General features: G+C 39.2%; 1 protein-coding gene across 1 annotated transcript in view; it reads right to left on the reverse strand.

Annotated features, from left to right (window-relative positions):
- Window positions 1-24,417, reverse strand: part of mmp17a (matrix metallopeptidase 17a) — a 161,188-nt gene that overhangs the window by 32,442 nt on the left and 104,329 nt on the right. The window contains exon 4 of the mRNA XM_030150753.1: window positions 7,312-7,598. Coding sequence (XP_030006613.1) covers window positions 7,312-7,598 — 287 coding nt within the window. The remainder of the gene's footprint in view (window positions 1-7,311; window positions 7,599-24,417) is intronic.

Below are 24,417 nucleotides of genomic sequence, written 5' to 3' on the forward strand. Positions count from 1 at the left end.
AGAAGATTAGAGAAGTGACAGATAAGTGTATAAATTATTTTTCTCATCCAACCGGCCCAAAGTCCTGATTGACATAAGCTGGCCCATTGGGAATCCTCCTGATGCTCCCAATTAGTCACTCCACCATTGGCTCTTTCTCTCAAAATAAAAGTCTCCAGGAAGTAACAAACCTGAGAGACATTTGAGAAAGAGACAAATTTTCCAAATAAAATCCCAAATATTAAACACATGCCAGGAGATTAACTGTGGAACCAGATCATTTTCAAAATAAAAGTCCCAATATTATACACATACAGGGAGATTCACTGTGGAACCAGATCATTTTCAAAATAAAAGCTTACAATATGTAACTGTAGCTACAATAAGCTTTAATATGGTCACAGTATGTGACTGGATTTTAAAATAAAAGCCTTCATGAGGAAACAAAAGCTGACCTGCATTTCAAGTAAGGTCAGACTTTCAAAATAAAAGCAACTATAAGAAAGTTAATAAGACTAGGGAAACAGTTAAAATTTCTAAAAAAGCCTGCAAAATGCAATGTGTTTTAATGTATTTTTCAGTATTTATTTCTTTGAGATTATGTTAAGGTCTTATACACAGTGCAGTTTCCAAAACGTTTTACATTAGTTGTTTTTCAGAATAATACAGACTTTTCATACTTGAGACAATGTTTGTAGCTTTAATCTATTTCACCTTCCTTTCTCTCTTTTCATTTCATTTTCTACTTGACAGCCTTTCAGCAACTTCAGCTTTATTATTTTGTAACTTTCACAACACTCTCTGTTTAATAATTATGGCACTTTTCTTCAGCTTTTAACTTTTAACACTGAGAAAGTTTTCTACTTCAGACTTTTCAGTTTCTCCAACTTTGTTGACTTTGACAAACTTTTCTACTTCAGCTATTTCAGCTTTTTCTTCAATGTTTTTTCTTCTTTGACAATGATCTGTGAATTAAGCTACGTATTTCAGCTTCTTCAACTTATTTCTCCATTTTAACAGTATTTTGTCATTTGAATTATTCCAGGTAAATTCTGTCAGGATTCAGCAGTGGTACAGCAATGTTCTAGCAAAGCTTCATCTTTTAGTAACCACACACAGTCTCCTTAGAGACTGAAATTCATCTAGTTGCTTTCCCAGGGTACAGTTTATCCTATCCTGACAATCCAAAGAAAATCATGCATTTTATGATTATGTGAAGGATGAAGTGTTCCTTAATGGACTGAGAAAACTTAAGAAAAATAAACTCTTACAACCCTGCTTAAAGTAACTGGAAATGGATCAGCCCAAAGCTGTTTTTTCTGAGCCTGTGAAAACTTGACTTTAGAGGTACTGTACATGGACGTCACAGAACAGTGATGGTGCCTATTTAAGTCTCAAAGGAGCTGCATGTACTAGATAAAGAGCTCTGAAGCTCTGCTGAAGATGCCAGTGTATTGGATTGAAGAGATATGAACTGAATATATTTATAGTGATGAGCCTGTGGATATATGCAGCCACTAGAGGGAGTAGTGAGCAAAGCTATAATAGTTTTGGATTTTTCATTATAGTTTAGTTTTATTTAGTTTTGACTTTTTTTTCTCTAATTCAGTTAGTTTCAATTAGTTTTTAGAGCAGGTTTGCTGGTTTTTATTAGTTTAATTTTTTTTTCTCTGAATGCTTAGTTTTAGTTTAGTTTTAGTTTTTTCATATCTTTTATCTTCCTTGCCATCGTATTCAAATAAATCCCATACAGGACTCTGCTGCTTTCTCCCAACTTTAGTCTGCATGTTGCCAGGTAGAGTGGGGACGAGAAGGTGACTCTGAATGATAAGTGACGGGAAGTGCTGTATAATACCGCCAGTTGAGCTAATAGGACTTGGTATTACAATCCCTAATTGATCAGCACTTGGCGATGAGTGGGGTTGGGGTAAAAGCTTCACTGGGGTCTTCAGGTGGGCACCCTGCTTTGTTGATGTTTCGTTGATAGGCCCACAATGGCGGTTTGGATCGATGGCGACTACTTACCTGGCTTGATGGCAGTTTGGGTTGATGGAGAATACTTACCTTCCTTGATGGTGGTTTGGGTTGATGGCACTGTAAAGAAAAAAAAAAAAAAGAGGTACGCCGGCAGTTTGACATGCGTAGATCTGTTGAGCCCATAGGACTTGGTATTACAACCTCTGATTGAATGGCACTTGGTGATGAGAGGGTAGGGGTAAAAGCTTCACTGGGGTCTTCAGGTGGGCACCCTGCTTCATTGATGTTTCGTTGATGGGCCCACTACATCTCCACAGGGCTCAACGGTGACACCGAGCGTCCCTGGTGTGTCCCCCTCGGCTTTTACCTCCAGTGGTCACTTTGCAGCCCAGATGGGGTCCTTCCTCTTTATCCATAGCCAGCTGCTGCAGCGCTCGGCGGCTTCCGACAGTGATCTGTTGGCTTGCTGAAGGGCCTGTCCTCGCACTCCCATCCCCTTTAGAAGCTTGGTTGTGGATCCAGCGACAAAGCTTCTGCATCCGACCTCCATGGGAAGCACATGGGCACGCCAGCCACGTTGTTCTACCTCTGCTGTTATGTCGGAGTATTTCAGGCGTTTGCGTTCGTATGCTTCACTGACTGCAGCCTCCCATGGTACAGTCAGTTCTATGATGAGCAGTGACTTCTGCGATGTTGACCATAAGACCAGGTCTGGTCTGAGATTAGTTGTAATTATCTCAAGTGGAAAGATGAGCTTCTGGTCTAGATCAACCTGCATTTTCCAATCCCGGACATTGGCCAGGAAGGTTGTTTCCACTCTCGCAGCTGTTGTTGCTGAGAGTTGCCCTGCCCTTATGAACGGGATGGTGTTCGGCTGTCCAGGCACTGGGGAGGAAGGGCGTTGTTAGTTGTTCTTCTTCCTTCCAGGATGATCGCCAGTTGTCATAGGACCTGGTTGTCTCTCCAGGTGTACCGGCCTTGGGACAAACTGGTTTTGCATCCAGTGAGAATGTGCCTAAGAGTTGCAGGGGTTTTGCAGAGAGCACATGATGGATCCTCTCCTAGCCACTGGTGTAGGTTCTTGGGTGAAGGAAGAACATCGTAGGTGGCTCTGATAATGAAGCTGATCCAGCTTCCTTCCATCTCCCACAGGTCCCTCCACGTGAGCTTATGATGCTCCAGGTTTTCCCAGCTAGTCCACTGGCCCTGTTTGGACTGTGAGACTGCCTTTGCCCATCTTGCTGCCTCTTCCTGCTGTTGAACCTCAACCACGACCAGCTTTCTCCTCTGGGTAACTGTGGCCTTGTGCCATGTGGGTCGGCTTGTTCCAAGTCCAAACCCACTTCTTCCATGCTGCACCTGCCCTACAATGTCTCCATGTCTGAGCACTGATTTTGCTTGCTGTATGGCCTCTGATGGGATCCATTTCCTGCCAGTTGCCAATATGGGGGCAGCTGCTCGGATCGTGTCATCCTGAGCCTCGTTCAGGGTCATGTTCAACCTCACTTTGGCACATTTATATTCGTCTGTGAGGCTAGAGACAGGCAGTTTCAGGGCCCCGTGCCCATACAAGCCAATGGTGCTGAGGCAATGGGGAAGACCAAGCCACTTCTTGATGTAAGAGCTGACTGTTCTCTGTAGCTTCTCAACTTTGGTCATGGGGATCTCATAGATTGTTAAAGGCCACATCAGGCGGGGTAGCAATCCAAACTGCTGGCACCACAGTTTCAACTTGCCAGGAAGCAGGGTCTTGTCTATGCTGGTAAGACCTTTGATGGTTTCTGCCCTCAGCTGATCAATCCGGTCTGAGTCTTTGAGGCTCTCGTTGTACCAGCGCCCTAAGCTCTTAATGGGTAGCTCTGACACCAGAGGGATGGGTGTATCCTTGATGTAGAACCTCTGGTCCACAAGTTTCCCTTTGCTGATGGATATGCTCCTGGAATTGCTAGGTTTCAGTGTCATCCTTGCCCATGTGATGTTGTCCTGAAGTTTCTCAAGCAGCCATTTTGTACATGCAACGGTAGATGTTACGGTCGTCATGTCATCCATGTAGGCGCGAATGGGAGGTAGACACTGTCCACACTGCAGACGTTCTCCTCCAACCACCCACTTGGGTATGCCAGCTTTCTGGACCGACGTGTCAATCAAGTTGTTTTGTTTTAGGTAGATTGTCATCCTTTAAGCAACAATGCTAAAGAAGACCTTCCCTTCGACATTCAACAGATTAATCTGTCAGAATTGATCGATTCTTGAGGCATCCTTCTCCTTGGGGATTATCACTCCCCCAGCTCTCTGCCACACTTTTGGGATGGTTTGTGTCTTCCATGCCACCTTCATTTGCCTCCACAAAAACTGCAAGACGTTTGGGGAATTTTTATACAGCCGGTATGGTACTCCATTTGGACCTGGAGCTGAAGCTGTCCTTGCCTTCCTTACCACTTTCTCTACCTCACTCCATCTTGGGGGACTGTCATCCAGCTGATGTTCTGGTTGAGGCAGTGATGGCATGTCTGGTGGTAATTTCCTCTGTTCCAGTCTGTGGCAGTCTGTGTGAGTCATTTCAGGTGGTCTTCTAATTCCCTCTTTGGCATTTTAAGAGATCCACTCTTTTCCTTTGTGAAGATTTCTTTCACAAATCTAAAGGGATCCTTGTAGAAGGATGTTCTTGCCCTTTCTTTCCTTTTGTGTTGGTGCCTGATGTTTTCTGCTCTCCGTAAACTTCCCAGGCGTTCTTTCAGGTCTGCTTGCGGGAGGTCGATGCCTGCTCTTTCCTCCTGTGAGGCTCTCTTCCACTGCTTCCTCAAGTTCCTTCTTTCTCTGACAAGGTGTTCAATTTGTTGCTGCCTTCTGGACTTGGGAAGGGCTGTTGTTGTTGCATGTTTCTCTCGCATCTTTTTAGTGCCAAACCTTTCTGCTACGTAAGAAATAGATCAGATCGCCCATTTTTTCCATTTTCTTTGCCATTGTTCCTTTGATTCCTTCCAGGATTTTGATTAGGTCCGCATCGATTGCTGCCCACCCTTTCTTGTTGTTGGACTTGGGCCACTTCACTTGAGGTCTGTGGCCTTGGATGTTCTTCTCCAGGTGCTGCGATTGACTTGGTTCCAGGTTCTCAGATGTTGATCTTGAATTACTTTCAGCCATTGGGGTACTGATGCTCGGTGGACTGTGGGTTAAATCCTGCCGCTGAGCTTCACTCGCCTGACTTGACCTTTCTCTTAGTAGATAGTGATCAATGCGAGGTCCCGGCCTCTGCTTCATCAAGCACTTCATCTGCCCTTGGTGCGGAAAATTGCACAAGCAAAATAAATCAATTTCATATCAATCCGACACTGACAAAGATGAAAATGAAGGGAATTTTATCCATAATTTTTATGCATTTTAGTTAGTTTTGTAAGCACACAATACAGTTTCATTTAGCTATTATTACCTCCGCCAAGAAGATTATGTTTTTGTTGGGCCACTGATCTGCCTTGGCAGAGGTCTGCGCTCTCCGAGTGCGTCTAGTTTTTTCTTTTAATTACAGTGTTTATTTCAGTTGACGAAAATGTTTTTTCAGTTTCGCTAGTTTTCGTCATTTTGTTTCATTTGTTTCGTCATTTTTGTTTCATCAGTTTTTGTTACGATAATAACCTTGGTAATGTGTCACTCTGCCAGTCTCCCATGGTGAGGAAAAGTAACACCACGGAGCCTTAAACCTTCTACTACATTGAGCCACTTCAAAGACATAGAACTATTTTTTGTGGCAACTTCCAAATGAATTTTTTTCTCCACATTAATCTTTCCTAAATGATCTATCACCAATTATTTTAACTTTTTTTTTTTTTTAATGAAAATGGTATTTTCCTCTATTTAATTTAGTGATCATGCAGATGTTCATGAAAGCTGAGAGTCAATTTAAAGGTTATTATACCAGAATAGAAGACCTTGATGAAAAACCACTTTTTTCAGCAAAATACATTAATTGAACATAAAAAACAGTGTCTGTAATCACAGCCTTAGATTTTACTGATGAATAAGTGTTGCAGCACATGACGCTGATGAAAAGCTGAGAAACTGTATTTTACCTTAATTATTTACATTTATTGATAGATTAGTTGTTTAAGAGTCATTTAACATTTTAGATTAGAGGATGAGTCTGGTCGGTGCAAAAAAAAAAAGTTTGAATCCCAAAGACTTTACCGATAAAAATAAGTCTTCTGAAGTGAAAAGTTCTGTACAAGTCACTAGTTCTTACTCTCTGATGTAACACAGGAGCATTTATTTAATTAACAGTTGAGAAATACCACTAAATGCAACACATAATATTAAAATTTTCATAAATCTGTTGCATTTAGGCTTTGACAATGATGTGGTTATGAGTTTTAGTATAAGTTTAGGCATTTTAAAGTTGGTAATTTTTAAGTAAAAATGACGGTGGAGGATAAAAAAGCATTTTGAGATAAAAAGGACACAAACAGTGGTGTTTCGTGGACCCAGCCATTTACCTCAACCTCCTCCCTATGCTGATTTAGTCAAAATATAATTAGAAAGTGTGAGTCATAAGAGACTGGTTACATAAATGATGCATAGACATGTTTTGTACAAAAGGAAAAGCAAAAGTCTGAAACTACATGAAAAACTGAATGAAGAGCCCCTTTAACAGGTTACATCATACTACATGTTATATAGATGCATACACAGCATTTAAATGTAGGTTGTAATTAAAAGTGATATGAAAAGTCTCAGTGCAAATAAAACCATGGCTAATGGGTTAATGTAGTGGTCCACTGTGAAAACGTCATAGCAGAAAAATAAAAGCACTTCAAAACTCAAAGGGAGTATTATGGCTAATTGTTTATGAGTAATGGAGAGAATATCAGGAAGTCTTTTATGTATAATGATGAGCTGTTGAAAACAATCACTACTCTTCAGTCCTGTATCTGAGTCTATTGTATGTTACATTTATAGTTCTGACAAATTAAATATGAATTGTAAAATCTGGAACATGAACAAAGGATAGCAGCGAAGCTTTAGTCCAAAATACAGTCAACGTTCCTATTTTGGAGATACAGTCGAAGTCTTGGTGAACGGAGAAGTTCAAAACGGATTTCAGCCTATTTTTAATTTTTTAAGAGTTTCTAGATAGTGACGGCTCCGGTGGTCTCATTTCATAGTACTCTGGGAGTCTTTTTCATAGAGAACCAATCCCTTTCCATTTCCCTCCTCCCAAACTTTCATCTTATACCATCTTCTGATTCAGCCTTCATTAATTAATACCAACAGTATAAAAAACATTAATATTTCAATATGTGTGTATGTGGAAAAGAAACACATTATACATAACACACAGTGACAACAGCCAGTATTTCCTACCTGGTGATCTAAAGGTCCAGGCTTCGTCATCATCAAAGTGCGTATCTCCGGCTGTGAACCTTTCACCAGGGAAAAATGCATGAGCCACAGTGCCCCCTGGGCCGTCGAAAGGATATCCATCATTGTGGTCGGCTTTGGTGAAGTCGATCTGAATGTCTGCATCACTGCCGGCCACCTCGTGAAAGTTAAGAGGCGCGATGTCACTCCAGACCTTTAAGGCGTAGTACATCAGGGCTCGAACAGTGTCCCTCCCCAATAAGGCCGAATCCTTGGGGAAAGTCCTCACTCTAGGAGGAAAAGAAGAGGGGTGACAGGTGGCAGATTTCTATTTTCTGGTCTGGTTTGTTTACTGGAACAAAAATAATCCCTTATTCTTCATTGTGAAACAGAAAGTTTTGCCAACAATCCAAACAGTCTTTTTCTGATAATATCTTTTTTAGCATTATCATTGGGGATTTAGCGCTTTTGCTAAAACTGTACAAACAGAGTTGGAAAGAGACTTTTCCTGTCCTTTCAATCAGACTGGACATAATCTGCAGCTGTTGATGCATTTGATTACACTGAGAACACAGACTGCACTGTGAGGTACAGTTCAGCAGGTCCAAGCTGAATCTAACCTCTGACATGGAACAGATGTTGATAACAGAGAGTTCTGGTTAGTTTGAGTTTTTTAGTTTAGTTTATTATGATGGTGGCATAATGTCTTTATTTTCTCGGAGCCTGACACATAACGGTCTTTGAGCTGCATAAATTCTGAAGTGTATCATCAGCAGCTAATGATGTTTACAGGGGAGATGCACCTTCACAGGGATCAAACCAACAGCCCAGGCCTTAACACAGGGTCATAACCTTAGTTAAATGTAATCGTAACATCATCCATTGGTTTCTGAACTGCTTATTTTTCCCTGGGTGGGGTGGGGGGGTGGGGTGTTATGTTGGCTTTATGGAGCCAGAAGTGGCCATATTCAAAGAAAAAGGGGCAGAACCTGAGGGGTCAGAGGTGAGCAGATGCTTAGCACTAACTTTCAGAAACAGTAAAATAACAAGAAAAGCACTCGGAGAGCGCAGACCTCCACCAAGGCACATCAGTGGCCGTCCCCCCCCAAATCACCACCAAAATTTAATCATTTCTTCCTTGTGCCAGTATCAACATTTCCTGAAAATTTCATGAAAATCCATCCATAACTTTTTGAGTTATCTTGCTAACAAACAAACAAACACACAAACAAACACGCATGCACGCAAACACACAAAGCAAAGCGATCACAATACCTCCTGGCAGAGGTAACAAGTGGTTCCAGGCACAACAAACCCCGCCCCTCACACATATTGTAGTTTATTTTGGCCTTAATCCAGCTGATGTCATCATGTCTATGCGTGTGCTGATGTCAGCATGTCAATTGCTTCTATATATGTGCAAAGTTTGAAGTAAATTCAAACAGAATTTATGTTTTTACAGACATTTGACATTTTCCCCATTATAAGTAAATGGGAGAAGAAAAAATTATTTAAAAATTCACAAAAAATTAGAACTTTGACCTACTTTTCCCAAAATGTAACCACATATATTGTCGTTCACCGGCAATCTATAAACCCAATTTGGTATGAATTCAACCAATAGTTTTGCTACTACACACATGTGAAATTTCACCCATTAAAAGTAAATGGGGGGGGAGATTAAAAAAAAAAAAAATTAAACTTTGACCTACTGTTCCCAAAATGTAATCACATCTATTCTGGGTCACTGGCAATCTGTAAACCCAATTTGGTATGAATTCAATCAATGGTTTTGCTGCTAGAGTGTTAACAAAGAAACAAACAAACTGAACCAAAAACAATACCCCTTGCCTCCCCTTCAGGGGGGGTGGGGTAATAAATAAACATCATCAAGCAGTGGAACCTATTAACCTGTTAATCATAACTGCACCGAAGGTGGGAAAAAATGTCTTTCACTAAATAAAGTGAAACTTGAAAAGTCCAGCTCAGCAGGTGAGTGAGCTTTCAGAGACCTGTAAATCAAAGTCCGATATGGCTGATGTCAAAGCTTATGCTTTCTCAGAGAGCTGATAAATTGAGGAAAATTTTATAGATAGACTACCAAATCATTTGTTAGAGGTTCCAAATAAAAAGGATGAGACTAGAACTACTCCTGGAAAAAATAACTGACTTCATTTTACAGAAATGTTCAGTGTCTGTGGGAGGCAGGGCTTTTGGAGTCACCACTCAGTGGCCGTCAGTGGTATTACAGCTTCAAGATACTTCCTCATTGGCTTCATCTTGGAGCTGAGCTCATCTTTGTCCCATGGTGACCACTACTACAATTACTTTCATTGCCATTTAATCAGATGATTATTGGTCTAGAAAATGTTAGACAATAGTGAAAATGGTCTTGCTTGGCATTCAACCCAAAGATATTCAGTTTATTGTTATTGAGATGTGAAAAATAACTAAGTATCCACCACTGTAAAACCAGAATCAATTTTGACATATTTTTTATTTCTTAAAAAAAAACAAACAAATTGATTATCAAAATAGTTGAAATCATTGCAGCTCTCTCTCTCTCTGTGTGTATATATATATATATATATATATATATATATATATATATACACACACACACGCACACACACACACACACACACACACACACAACGCTGATAGTTCTGTACGTCGGTGGTCTGTAGACGTAAGCAAAATTTGTACCTGGAGTGAAACAAAAATGATATAATACTATATTATTCCAAGTCATTATATGTTTGAAGTGAATAAATCTTGGAGCTTTCTCAGTCAGTACTATTTATAGCACACCCCTGCATATCACACATGATTTTTGTAGGAGGTTAAAACAACTAATGTTTAGGTTTCTGAAGTTATTCTGTTATGTGAGTAAACTATTATGATAAAAAAAGTTGCAAGATGGAGAAACACTGATCTATTCTTCATATTTCATATTCCACTTCCAATTGGATGTTAGAAGTGACTGTTTTCTGTTTCGTAATGGAGGATGTTTTCTGTTAAGTGGTGTATAAAGATACTGAAGACTGAGGAACACTCAGACAACTCTGTGGATGTGTCATACAGGAGACATTAACTGGAACAAGCTCATGAGGACAGACTGCTCAATGCAAGAGATTGAAGAATCTACCCCTGAATGCACTTCCCATTGTACAAAGTTATATCACACAAAGACCAGATGGAGAGAGTATGTCGCACCATGTTTGGCTCCTCAGTATGAATACACCTACAATCTACTTGTGTGCCAAATCTTAAGGACAACACAGCAAATAACACACTTTTGCAATATCCTAAAAGAGACAGAAGCAGACAGTTTAGGCAAAATGTGATTATGAAGTTTGGGCCATTGTCTACAGATCCAGATGGATGACGGAGTAGGGCAAAGTGTTGTGACAGCATTTCACCATGACCTGCAGCATGAACTCAGGGTTAAAGGAAGGCTAAAACCAGGAGCTGTTGAATTTCTCTAACAATGTTCATCATGTTCTCATTTGAGCTATTTTAGCCCTTACTACAATCTAACCATTTGTGTGTAAACAAAAACAAACTCAAATCTATCCATCCATCCATTCATTCATTCATTCATTCATCCCAAAGGGCAAAGTCAGTGTACACCCTGGATATTTCATCAGTTCATTGCAGCTGGCATATACAGACCAACAACCGCTCTCATAGGCACACCTACAGTCGATTTACATTGGCTATGTAAAATACTCAGGTGCATGTTCTTGGAGGAAGCCAGAGAACTTGGAGAGTATTTTACAGAGAAAGACTCACGACTTGAACCCAGAACCTTCTTGCTGTGAGGCAATAGCAATAACCATTGCACTGAGCTGCTAATTGTGGCATCGCTGTAACCTGAATGCAACAATTTTGCAAGGTTTTTTTGACATTATCAGTTTTTGAGCTTGCAAAATTCATGCATGTGTGTAATTTTAGAAGCGAGGTTTAGGAATGTGGATGTGTTATATAGTCAGCTTTAGTTTTGAAGTGAGTGACTGTGGTATGCAGTTGGCCTCTTACCCACCTGAGACCCAGCAATGCATTTTGTCCTCTGTAGGGGCAAGTTTCAAAGATTTACTTAAAAAAAAAAAAAATAGTATCTGAAAATAGGGTTGTAACGATGTCATGGTGTTACGTTTAATCACCATTTTAATTGTTAATTAATCGTCAAGGCTGCCAAACACTATCCCATAAAGTACAGATTCAGAGCTGAACCAAAGACACTCCAATATGCGCTTCCTGCACGGAACGACAGCAATGTTACAGAAGCAACATTCAACATTCCATGAGTGAAAATGACAAGGAAGGAACAAGCTGAAATTCAGACCGTACATATATTTTTGATGCGGGCTCACTTTTGTTTCCATACAGTTTGCGTTCACTACCGTCATCTACGCAGCTTTAGGCGACCATTGCGCAACCCATTCACAACAATCTGGCTGCATAGCTTTCATACAGTAAGGCCATTCTTCTCCAGCAGCTCAGACTGTCATACAAGGTTTGGGAGGGATAACTTGTGAATTGATGCCGTAAACACGCTCTGTTTGATCACAAGGCAAACTGCAAAAAATAGTCTGAGGCTTCACAACAACGGGAGACAGAGCTGCACAATATATCGTTTGAGCATCTTCATCGCAATATACGTGTGTGCAATAGTCACATCGCAGGTCCTGCAACGTAGGAGGCAAATGAACTCGACGTGTTCTCATCTAATTTCAACCTGGGTACCTGACACACACTGCACGCAGCAATCCACCAATCACAATCGTTCTTAATCAGTATGTCAAAGCAGACGATGCCCCTGCACATGGAGTGAGTCACTGGTAACAACACTGAAAAACTAGAAAAGCACTCGGAGAGCGCAGACCTCCGCCAAAGCAGATTGGGACCCCCCCCCCCCCCCATTGATCACCACCAAAATTTTATCAGTTGTTCCTTGTGCCAGTATCAACATTTCCTGAAAATTTCTTCAAAATTCTTTCAGAAGTTTTTGAGTTATCTTGCTAACAGACAGACAAACAAACAAACATGAAAACATGAGGAACGAACAAGAGAAAATCACAGAAAAAAAAGACTTTGTGCCAAAAAGAAAAGCAACTTCAGTTACCTGGAATTATTTCAGCTACAAGAAGGATGATACTGAAACATGTGTTCTGTGTCGACAGTGCCTTCCACCTGTCGCCACAATGAAACACAACTAATTTGTTTGACCATTTTTGTCAGCACCACACAGCTATTATATCCTCCTGAGTAGTTTTTTATATCGCAATATATATCACAGGGTTAAAAAAAAATGGCAATGTCAGTTTTTTCTAATATCGTGCAGCCCTAGCGGGAGACGTAAAGAGATTAGAAACACATGTTAAGTTTCACTTTCATGGGGGTACAGCGTGAACCACACCCCCATATATAAACCCCCGCAAAATAATCGTAATAATCATGAAACCATGATTATTTCTCTGATGACAATTGTAGCACCAAAATCTCTAATCGTTATATTCCTGTCTGAAAAGCTGTTTCCAATCAAGACAATGATTTAATGTAAAACTGGAACTTTCCTGGGTCTCAAAAGGCTATAACTCATCCAGCTTCTTGCAGTACAAATTCAGTTTGTCTTACGATTGAAGAAACAGATCCCCTATAAAGCCTGTATCATTCTGGTGACCTGATGATGTCTTTAATGCCAAAAATGTGTTTTATTGAGTCGCAACAACTTTAGTCAGCACCAGCGACATTTCAGACCTTTCATCCCCAGATCAGCAGCTGCTCCAACCACTCAGCTCTAAACTGAAGGTGACCGAACCTTCGCTGTCAAAGTCAGACTCCTGAACACCTGCCAGAGGAGCTCATGCCAGCAAGATCACTTTAATCCCCTCAATCACTTCTCCAGAGCATACTTGTGCTGATATGCAGCCTCTATCTTGCTTTATCTCACTTTTATTCTCATTTATCAGCGCTTAATTTTTCATCCGCTCTTTATTGTATATTTATCTGATTTGTTATATACAGCCAGTGTATTAGATCACAACACTATTCTTTTAATTTATCACAGTCATGGTTTGGAAAGTTGGATATGATAAGAACAGAGACAAGACAGTAGAACTAAAGGCAGATGACTATTTTATGTATGTCCATCCTTTGTGGTCTTTCACATCACATTTAATAATAATACTCTGAATTTAAGAGAAACTTCAAGACAGGAATCCAACTCAACTCTGTGATTGGTTTATTGTGGCTTTCAGAGAGGTAAAAAAGAAAGAAAAAGTCTTATTCCCAGCCACCAAAACCATTTAAAAATACGGAACAAATGAAAAATGCCAGCAGGGACTAGCTTTCACTGCAAAGAGGTGGAGTTCCTACATCAAATGAAAAACAGCTCTGAGCAATCTGCCTCTGCTTCTGACACCAGTTCAACTCAACCCCCCCATGAGATTCTACAGTACAAGGTCAAACAAACAAATGGACCAATACATGGGTCTGACCTGGATTTACAAATAAAATGTGTGATTATTTTTCAGCTGATGTCAAATAAATATGTATACATACATAATAAAAACTGGAGACTTTTTGCCAGACCCTCCGGCTAACTATGTGACCTTAACATGAACTATGCCTCAGAGGCATGATAGTAACACCTACAGAAACACAACACGCTGAATTGCATAATACTGGTACCAACCCCCTTTAAAATAAATAATTCATTTGTAATCCTCATAATTTCTTTAAATTTTATTATAGACCGAATAAAGTACATTTTTGTCAAGTTGTAATATATTCATAGCTTGTACTGACATGACTGTATTGAATGTTTTAAAAGAATGAACCTGCACACAACATCTATGATTAAGTGTCCCACTAACTGTGACAATTGGCCACCAAAATATCTTCAGCTCTTTCATGCATCCAAGGGGATGTTTGCACCAAATTTTGGAACTTTCAGTCCAGCTGTTCCTGAGAATATATTTTAAGAGTAAGGGGCACTAATGATTACAGAGGATATAGACAAAAGTATTGGGACACATTGGGCTGTGAAATGATAATGACAAATGTCATAATATAATGTTGTTTTGCCACAAATGTAATTACAATAAATGTTTTGTTTTTTTTAATTTTGTCATTATCGTTAATTATATTAACATTGTTTTCAGAACATTTGATGAGTTTGACAGTTTGTTTTTACTCACTTTGACACAACATTGTCTTTGTTTTTTCATCATTATAATTGGAGTTTATGGTTTTTGGATTGTATTGGATTTATTTGTAGAAATCTGTATATCTGAAATCTATATATTTGTATCTGTATAAATAACCATTTTAAAACACAGGTAACCATCTGTTTTTTTCCACTCAGGAAGAAAAATACAGACTAGGTACAGACTAGAAATACAGACTAGACATTTATTGTTATATTTATTGAAAGCTGACATTAGCAGCTGACGTGAACATGTTTATCACAATAATATTACAAGTCAGTGGGAATGGGAAGTTCAATACACTGTAGGTGTCATGTGGCCCAATAGTTTAGTTCATGTAACACCCTTCTTTTTTTAAATGTGAACAAGTAGTAACAACAGATGCAACAAACAGGTAAAACAATTAAGTAAGTAAAAGAACGAAAGGAACAAAAAGAGAAAACAGAAAAAAGACATATAAAAACAGTAATAGATAGTATGAACATGACAATAACAGTAAAATTTAATAAAAATATTAATAAATAAAAATAATAAGAAGAGGAAAATGATGGTGATGATGATAGTAGGAATACTATCACAGTAGTAAAACAAGTCATATTCTAATTAATGACATTACTATGATTACCATCATCAAATCACCCCCACCACCTCTAACATTAATAATAATAATAATAATAATAATAATAATAATAATAATAATAATAATAATAATAATAATAATAATAATAATAATAAGAAGAAGAAGAAGAAGAAGAAGAAGAAGAAGAAGAAGAAGAAGAAGAAGAAAAAGAAAAAGAAGAAGAAGAAGAAAAAAAAGAAGAAGAAGAAGTTTTGAAAAATGTTATTGTCCTTGTAATTCAGTTGTTTTCATTAAAAAATAAATGCAATATTTACACGGAAAATTGGTAAGAATTTACCAAACAACAAAGTCTAGTAACATCTATCTACATTAAATTAACTGTTATGTTGTGCTTCACCAATTAAACAGTAAAAAACAAACAAACTAAACAAAACTTGTTAGTATCACTAGAGCTTGGTCCGATTCATTTCCTCTACTAAACACTTGAGCCGCCTGTTGCCACAGCATCTTTACTCTATCCAGTGATGCAAATGGGTTCATTAGTGGAGCTAATTAATGCATTAATTACCAAATGTGTCTATGTCAACATGTTGTCACAGAACACATGGGTGGTTTAGCAAGTCTTGCTTGAAGCAATAAGGTGGCAGTAGTTTTAAAATGACTTAATTTATATGGAAATTTACGCAACAAGTAACTTGAAAATCCGATCAGATCACCTATTCAGTGCTTTGTCGTCTACTGTAAGCATGAATTAGGTATTAACAAAATGCTCCTACGCAGTCTGCTTATTCAAATGGCAGGAGTGTCTGACCCTGGCTGCTAACCACAGTTAGCCAAGGTCACAACAAATGGCTAAACCTCCACAGACAATTCACCTGCTTATTAGTCCTAATTCAGACGGAGGACAGTGGGTGGCTGGATGTGTTACTGTGTTTGTGAGTGTGTGTTCAGAGGAATGTTGATGAGGGAGTAAGATCAAGCGGCAGAGTTCATGGCTTTGTCAGTGTGTAAATACAAACGTGCATCCAGATTGAGTGTGTCACTGTGTGTGTCTGTAATTGTAGGTGAGTCTGCCAAGGTCAGACCATCCCTGCCCTGCATCTCAGATGAACTCCGAGTCCCAAGAGCCGCTGGTGTTTACATGCACAGACTATAGGTGTGTGAAAAATGAACCAGGTGTCATCTCCCTGTAGAGCCTCCTTTTAATCTGATTAACTTCACAGACCGTAGTGGGATCCTGTCAGTTTGTCAATCTAAGACCTTGATTTATACAACCTTATTGATTATGTTTAGATCTCAGTCAGATCTCAGTTGCCCGCTTTAAATCCACACATTTTTCACGTCCTGTTTCGTTCTTATTAAGCAAGCAGCAACATACAGCATGTTTTTCATTTGTTCTGTTACAGTATCTCATTACATCATCACCACTGAAATTATTTTTTATTTGTAGCTAAAAATTTTAATAATTTTGCCTTTTTATAATATGTTTTACTCTTTTGTTTGTATAATCTTATCACTAGTCGCTTTTCCATTGACCCTCAAATTGCGTGATTAAACCTTGCACATAAAAATTTACCAAATGGAAAAGCAACAATTCTCAAACTCTCAAACTCTTGTTTTTCGATTAAAAGTTTTTGCGCTGGCAGGAGGTGTTTTTTTTGGGTGTAGGGCAATTGGTATATCATGCAAAACTGCAATGGAAAGACCTTTTCCGCAACTAGAGTAACATGAATTAAAAAAAAAAACAAACAGATGTTGACGGATGTTACAACAAGCAAACCAGACCAGTTTTAAAAGAAATATGGCGCGGTATGTGTGGAGACACCAGGATACGAATAATTTTCTAATGTAGGATGGGGTAGAGGGGTAATATATAATAATAATGAATATATCTGTAAATCAACACGATATTTACATTCATCTCCATGTCTATGGAATGACTTCTCGTCTCATCTCGTGATAATAAATAAACAAATCATCGCATTTGTGATTTAATGGAAAAACTGACATGACGCACTTCTGTTTTTTCGACATTTAGAAAATATCTGTAAAGTTTTGCACAGATATTCAATGGAAATGCGACTATTGTTATGGGAGCTCCTGTATTTCTTCTCTGATCATTGGTTTCAACACAACTGTCATCAAATAAGTCAAATATAATTTAGTTACAAAGATGACCTAATAAAATATACCTAAAATTGGCTTTTGGGAAACCTTTACTAAACATATAGCCTACTTTGAGTGTTTAGTTTGCATGCTTAGTTTCCCACATCTCACTCACTAACAATAAGTGGGCGGGGCTTATGGTTTATTGCCATCCAGGGGGGAAACTGGGACGGTTTGGCTTTATGTGTTTAGAGCCACACTGTTGTCCATCTTTATACGGAAAGAAATATTAGGAGACTAATATGTGATTTCAAATAGATAGATGTCTTTCTTTACTTTATTTTTAAGATTATCCATGTCATTGTATTTTATACTTGAAAAACAACTGATAAAAAAAGACAATGTCATTCAAAAATTGCCATGTTGACTTAATTGCTAATAGAGGAAACTGTGGCTATACTTTCATAGTTTCTAGGTCCATGGTGTCTATGGCACTTCTTTGTGAGTTGAATACATCAGATTGACTTGTGGTTTAAAATTATTATTTGTACTCAGAATGTGACACGTATTTCAGAATTGTAGGACATTTAAAACAATTACAATGAAAAATAAGTAGCCTAAAATTAAGTAAAAACAACCTCTTTTAAATCCTATTTTGTAAGCGTAGACAACAAAATAAACACAATTAACCCTATAACCATTTATTGCAATGACAGCAACTTTTAGCAATGAAACCCTTGAATTCAAGGTGTCCCAATACTTTTGTCCATATAGTGTATGCAGGTGAGGCTGCCTTGAGCTCTGAGTTTATAGTTTAATTCTTCAGTTTTTGTCAATCACTTCTACACTAGTTGTTAAAGCAGTTTAGAGGTACAGTACCATCTTATATGTTATGAAAAGATAGTTGTACTAAAAAGTCTGGATGTAGAAAATCTTCATACTGACACACACACACACACACACACACACATACACACATACACACACACACACCCTCACACACACACACTGTGACATGATATATACTGTCATAATACACATGTTGCTCTCTACTATATAAACATGTCCAGTCGCCTATCTGTCGAGATAAATAAGGCTGCTCTTTTTTAATGAATTGGGCTCTGTTTGTGGCCTAATACAATGCCCATCCAAAAAAAGAGTCTTGCATTCTCATATGTTGCTTTTTGCTTTTATTACAACATGCATCTGCTAAACGTATGTAATACCAAACATTTATTTCCAGAATTTTTCCATCATAACATGATGATGATTCATGCCAATTCTAGACCTCACCACCCGAAGCAAACCCAGATCATAACACTGCCCCCACAGGCTTGTACTGTAGGCACCAGGCATGATGGGTAATCACTTCATCTGACTCTCTTCACTCTGGAACAGGGTCAATCTGGACTCATCAGACCACATGAACCTTTTCCATGGAAACGCAGTCCAATCTTTATGCTCAAACTGAACGTTGTTTAACAAATGAAAAGCTGCTCACGCATCAGTTAAAGTTAAAGAATGTGTTGCAGCTTAATTATGTTAATAACCACAGTAATTATCCGGTGGAAGGTTCTTAACCATTTGCTTGGTTACATCCAGGTGGTGATTTTTTTAACTGACAGTTAAATGTTGTGTATATATCCTGCAATGCACCAACTTCAGGTTATAACATCTTAAGATTTTACCTTAAACTCATCATGACAAGCTGATCAACTGGGCAACACAGTGGTCATACAGTGGCACTAACATTTATTTTGTGAAACTTCTCCAGCATGACTGATGAGCAGTTAGAGAATGATAAGCACATGATCCCGCAGACTCCAGAGCAAAGCGCAGATGTAAGAGTTTTGGGCTGCAGCATAAAGCTGGAGTCATCGACAGCTCAGTGGCTGAAGGGCTGTTTAGCAGCAACAGAGCCCCTGAGTGTGCATCACTGACTCACAAATAAATATATGAGAACAGAGTGTACTGTCAGATGTTTGCACATCAATCAAATATAATACCTACATAAAGAAATGCTTACATCAAAGAACATCCACCACTGAGCAGGCGGTCCTGGACAGACTGTGAATCTTACACTGCAGTGCTTAACTGACAAACGCAGGATGGAAGAGGAGGGAACAGCAGGAGGAGGAGAAAAAAAAGGCATTGTTGGAGGCTGATGAGAATAAAAGAAGGATAAAAGAGAGCAAACAAGTGGAAAGAAAGAATATGCAAGTCAGTGTTACAGCACTGCTGATGTTTCACCTATTCGTGAACTCATTGAAAATTTGATGAGATTATTTAAACCAAACTATTTACTATGTCCTTGGTTATGAACAGACTGAAATCACTGTTGAAATTGTGGTGGCAGTTTCATGTTTGCAGCATTTATTTCACCTAATCTACTTTGCTGAATTGAAAGACATTTTCAAAGAACCTAGTTCTGCAAGTGCTTTTCTTCCTTGAACTTACTGTCAAAGGTAAATATACTCAAAGAATGAGTTAGTAATAATGTGACTAACAGAGTAGTAGCATCACTGAGGGTTTAAATAACAAACATGCTGACAGACAGAGACCCCAGAACGTGGTCACTTTCTCAGTGTTTGGAAGTATGATTTCATTAAGGTTAATCAGTTTGATCTTAATTTGATGTAAAAAAAAACAAAAAAAACACACACCATCTAAAAAGATTGTTTTTAAGATGACTCTGTCAAATTAATGTGTAAAGCCTAGTCTTTTTTTCATTTCCCTTATTTAACAGAGACCCTTCATTCACCAGCCTGTCAGAAGGTAAATGGCACTAAAAGGATCGCCTCAAAGGTGTTGAATCATTTACTTACAAATCAGTAGGAAGGTATTTTGACAAGCATTTACCAAGGAAAAAAACATCTGCCCACCATCAGACAAACTATTTTAACATCTTATGTCCTTCCAATCATCACTTATATAATTAGTTCAAAGAGGAGCAGGAACGATGGTGAATACATCATCAAATGCATGCATGCACCGCACAATATACAGCATCCTGTTACGGTCTGCGCCGGTGTGACTGCTGGCTCCTCCCTCTCCGCTTTAACTATGATCATATTCACCTGCTGTGCACCGCGCGGCTGCACCACATCATCATTTAGCCTATTTAAGGCTTGGTGCTGCAGTCGTGTGGCGCTGGTCCATTGTATCATCTCCACCCGCTCCGTAACCCGGACATTCCACTCACCCTCGGACTCTGACTCAGGGTTTTGTTCTTTCTATGTTTAAGTTTTAATTTCTCATTTGTGTTGAATAAACCTGTTTATTTCCCTTCAGCACCGTGCATTTGAGTCCTCTCCTTTCCACCCTTGTGTCACATACTCTTTCAATATAATGCATTTCATGGAGTGACATTTCTTCCTCAAGTCAATAACATGGGTATAATGCCAGATGAGTAGATAAAAGTATAAAAAAAAAAAAAGAAGAAGTAGGCTACATAAAAAGCTAAAATTGCCAGTAAGCTGGCAAATAAAAGGGAAAAAGGGTGAAGGGAGGAATGTTTTTTTTCACAGCTGAATGTCTTTGCATACATCTTACCCCACAGGCAAAAAACATCTTTTAGTACAACCATACAAGGTCTTCTAGTCAGTTCTGTAATACAGGATTGTTGTGATAACAGACTATTATATGAGCTGTCTAAGTCTGTTCATTCTAGAATTTAAGACCTAACAAATCTTAGTAAGTCATACAACAGAATCTTGGGGCTGGATCCACAAAGAATGGATTGCATCTGCTAATGGTGTAGCATTTGTAATTTCTTTGCACCTATTCACAGAAGATTTTGTAGTTATGATATACAGACACTAACACAACTATAAACCTATCCACTTGAGTGCAATTTGCTCTTGTTTTGCATTGAGGTTTGTAGTATTACAGGTGTTTTTCCCCACATTTCTGCTATAGATTGGTTCATAATTAAAAATGGCAAAAGATCTGTACACAGCGCTGATGCTTCTATAGTACTTTACATCTATAACATAATGTACTGACATACCCAATAACAGTAGACTCCAGCTGTTAAGGTTAATCAGGCAGGTTAGAAATTTTTTTTTTTTCATTTTTCATTTATTTATTTGTGGGCGACACGGTGGTGCAGTGGTTAGCACTCGTGCCTCACAGCAAGAAGGTCCTGGGCTCGATTCCAACACCAGTCGACAGGAGGTGGGACCTTTCTGTGTGGAGTTTGCATGTTCTCCCCGTGTCTGCGTGGGTTCTCTCCGGGTACTCCGGCTTCCTCCCACCATCCAAACACATGCACTGATAGGTTAATTGGTTAATCTAAATTGCCCATAGGTGTGAATGTGAGAGTGATTGTTTGTCTCTATATGTCAGCCCTGTGATGAACTGGAGACTTGTCCAGGGTGTACCCCGCCTTCGCCCCTATGTAGCTGGGGTAGGCTCCAAGCGACCCCCGTGACCCTAGTGAGGATAAAGCGGGTTCAGAAAATGAATGAATGAATTTATTTATTTGTATCAGACATGTAAATAATTACAGTCCATAGAGAAAATATATTTGATTAATGTCACATGTGGAATCTGGACACTTAATTTCTCCAAAATTCAGCTGAAACACCTTGCTATGATTCTTGTAAATCTTGCCAAAAGTGTTCTTGGCTTGTTTCATCATGTTTCTTTCTGACCTTGTGATCCAGTTCATCCCAGCACAGCTCGATAGTAATGAGGTCAGGTGACTGGTCAGGCCATTCCATGACAGATAACACTCCTGCCACTGTTTTCTCTCTATATAACCCTTACACAGCTTGGATGCATGCTTCAGGTCATTGTTTTGTGGAAGGTGAAGGTGGTGTTGATGTGTGGAATTATAGCCATTCCTTAAATACTGACCTGTATCAACACTGAACCATCAAAACATTTTTCATTGCTTTTCCTGCATCACTGCACTCAATCATAAGCCACTTTTACACAGACTTTTACAAAGGTTAGATGGTGATCCCACCTTTTTTCCACCATTGACTAATTCCCACAGCCAAGCCAAAGGAATAACAGAGGTGAGACAGGCTGGATTTTTACACAGTGAACCTGCGTTATGGAATCAAAGGGGCGGTGATGCAGCACAGCGTGTAGTGTAACACAGTGGCCCCCAACCTTTTTTGTACTATGGACCACTTTCATGCATGAAAATTCTCTGAGGTCCGAGTAGAGGTGTGTGGGTTCCAATAACAAAAACCTTTGTCAGTTCAGAGCATGTGATCTGAAACACTTACACTGTATATCAGGCAGTTACAATTATTCTACAGTAGAATATCAACTAACCCTAATGCAGAATCAGTCAGAACTCTGGACTTGTTTCCCTGCAACTAGACGGTCCCATCTGGGGCTGATGGGACACACAGTCCAACTGTGCTCCATAAATCCAGTCTACTCATCGCAGAAAAACCAGCCACACAAAGATATGAGGTTGGAAACGAAAGAAGGACTTTCAGGGCTTTTGTGGCGATATCCACATATTTTGCTTTGACTTTAATCCAGAATGCACAGAGGTTTGAAGTTGTCTCAAACATGGATTGATGTGCCAGAGCAGTTTTGTTTTGAGGTGCTTGTGTGACAACTGTTGCGATGAACCTGTAACTTAGGCAGGAATGCTGATATTTCCTTCTAAATGCAGCTTTCTGTTTGCAGGCAGTCTGTGACCCTTCTGCAGCCTCATCGTTTCCTTGTTTCTTCCCAAAAAAGTTCTCCAGTGAATTTTGTTTTTGGCTAATTTCTTTAGCTTGTGTTACTACTGATTCATGAAATGCCATAAGTGAACGGTTGTGAGGCGAGGGCAGAAACGGTCACTTTTCAAAATAAAATCTCCGCAAGACTAATGGAAAAAATTGCTTTAATATTAACCACAATTTTTATTTCTTTGCGGCCCAGTACCAAATGATCCACAGACCAGTACCGGTGCGGGGACTGGGGGTTGGGGACCACTGGTGTAGCGTATAACTTGCGTGTCGGAAATACCCTGAGGATAGCAGTGTTGCCCATCTTTCACCGTTCCACAAATGTTAGCATGGATAGAGTCCTCCGCCCAAAGTGACAACAGGTCACGGATCTCTGCATCCCCCCAATCTGACATCTTTCTGGTTGCATTGATATGTTTGTTTACTGTACACAGCCTGCAATCATTTTTAAATCTCCCTGGCACGGGGGTCGCACATACAATATGTTGTCAAAGTGTCACACCTTGGTTGCGAAGCGAGAGGTGTTCCTTTTACACAGTGTTCTGGAATCATGATTCCACCTTTATCAAGACTCTGTTACTACCTCCAGAGGTGTTACAGAGCCGCAATAAAGGTAGGACCAAATGATCCCACCATTCCGTTTACACAAACGTCGTTCTGGAACAAAGGTGAAATATTCCTGGAACAGAAGTGCTGTGTAAAAAGGGCTATAGACTGTAGTGTATTTGCGTTAGCGTGTTCTACAAACCTACAGAATGTGATATAGCTGCATGTATTTAATCAAATATTTACTCTAATTTACTGACTGTTAAAAAAAGAGCATGCATGTGTCTCTCAAAAATGATGAAAGACTCGGTGTTTCCAAACACAAAATTAGTCAAGTGTGGTTATTAGTGTCTGAATGTGGAGGTGTAGATGTGTTTAACACGAGCAGTTCAGGTTCATCTGTGTGATTGCAGAACCACATGAGGTTCAGAATCCTCATCAAAAAATCCTCTGCAAACCAATATCTGTTTGTGTGCTATATTTAGAATATTTTCACCTCTTCTTCTTGCTGTCATACGATCCTTTCCCCCAAGAAACTGAAGCCCTGGACGGTGCTTGATCATAGTGGAGTTCCCAGACAAAAAGAACAAGTCTGCAAAATGTGTTGCTGTGTCACTGTGATGTTTGAATATGTTATGTCAAATTCAAACCAACGCCCAAACTAACCAATGGAGGCAGATTTATATAGAGATTAATACAATGGCTTCAGTTCCTCAGAAAAACTAAGGAGGCTTGGGGAACCTGGTGGATCACCTGATAGGATCTATACCACACTGGCTCACACCTTATCACAGCAACCTGGGTTGGATTCTTAGCCCAGGTCCGTCGGTGCATGCCATCCACTCTCTCTACATCCTTCATGTTGCTAATAAAAAGACAAAATGCCCCAAATATATAAAAAATGAGTTGAAATTAAGGAATGAGGTTTGTCGGACATACTCTGGACAAGAGGTGGTCTGAG

The sequence above is a fragment of the Sphaeramia orbicularis genome, chromosome 12, assembly GCF_902148855.1.
Source record: "Sphaeramia orbicularis chromosome 12, fSphaOr1.1, whole genome shotgun sequence".
NCBI lineage: Eukaryota > Metazoa > Chordata > Actinopteri > Kurtiformes > Apogonidae > Sphaeramia > Sphaeramia orbicularis.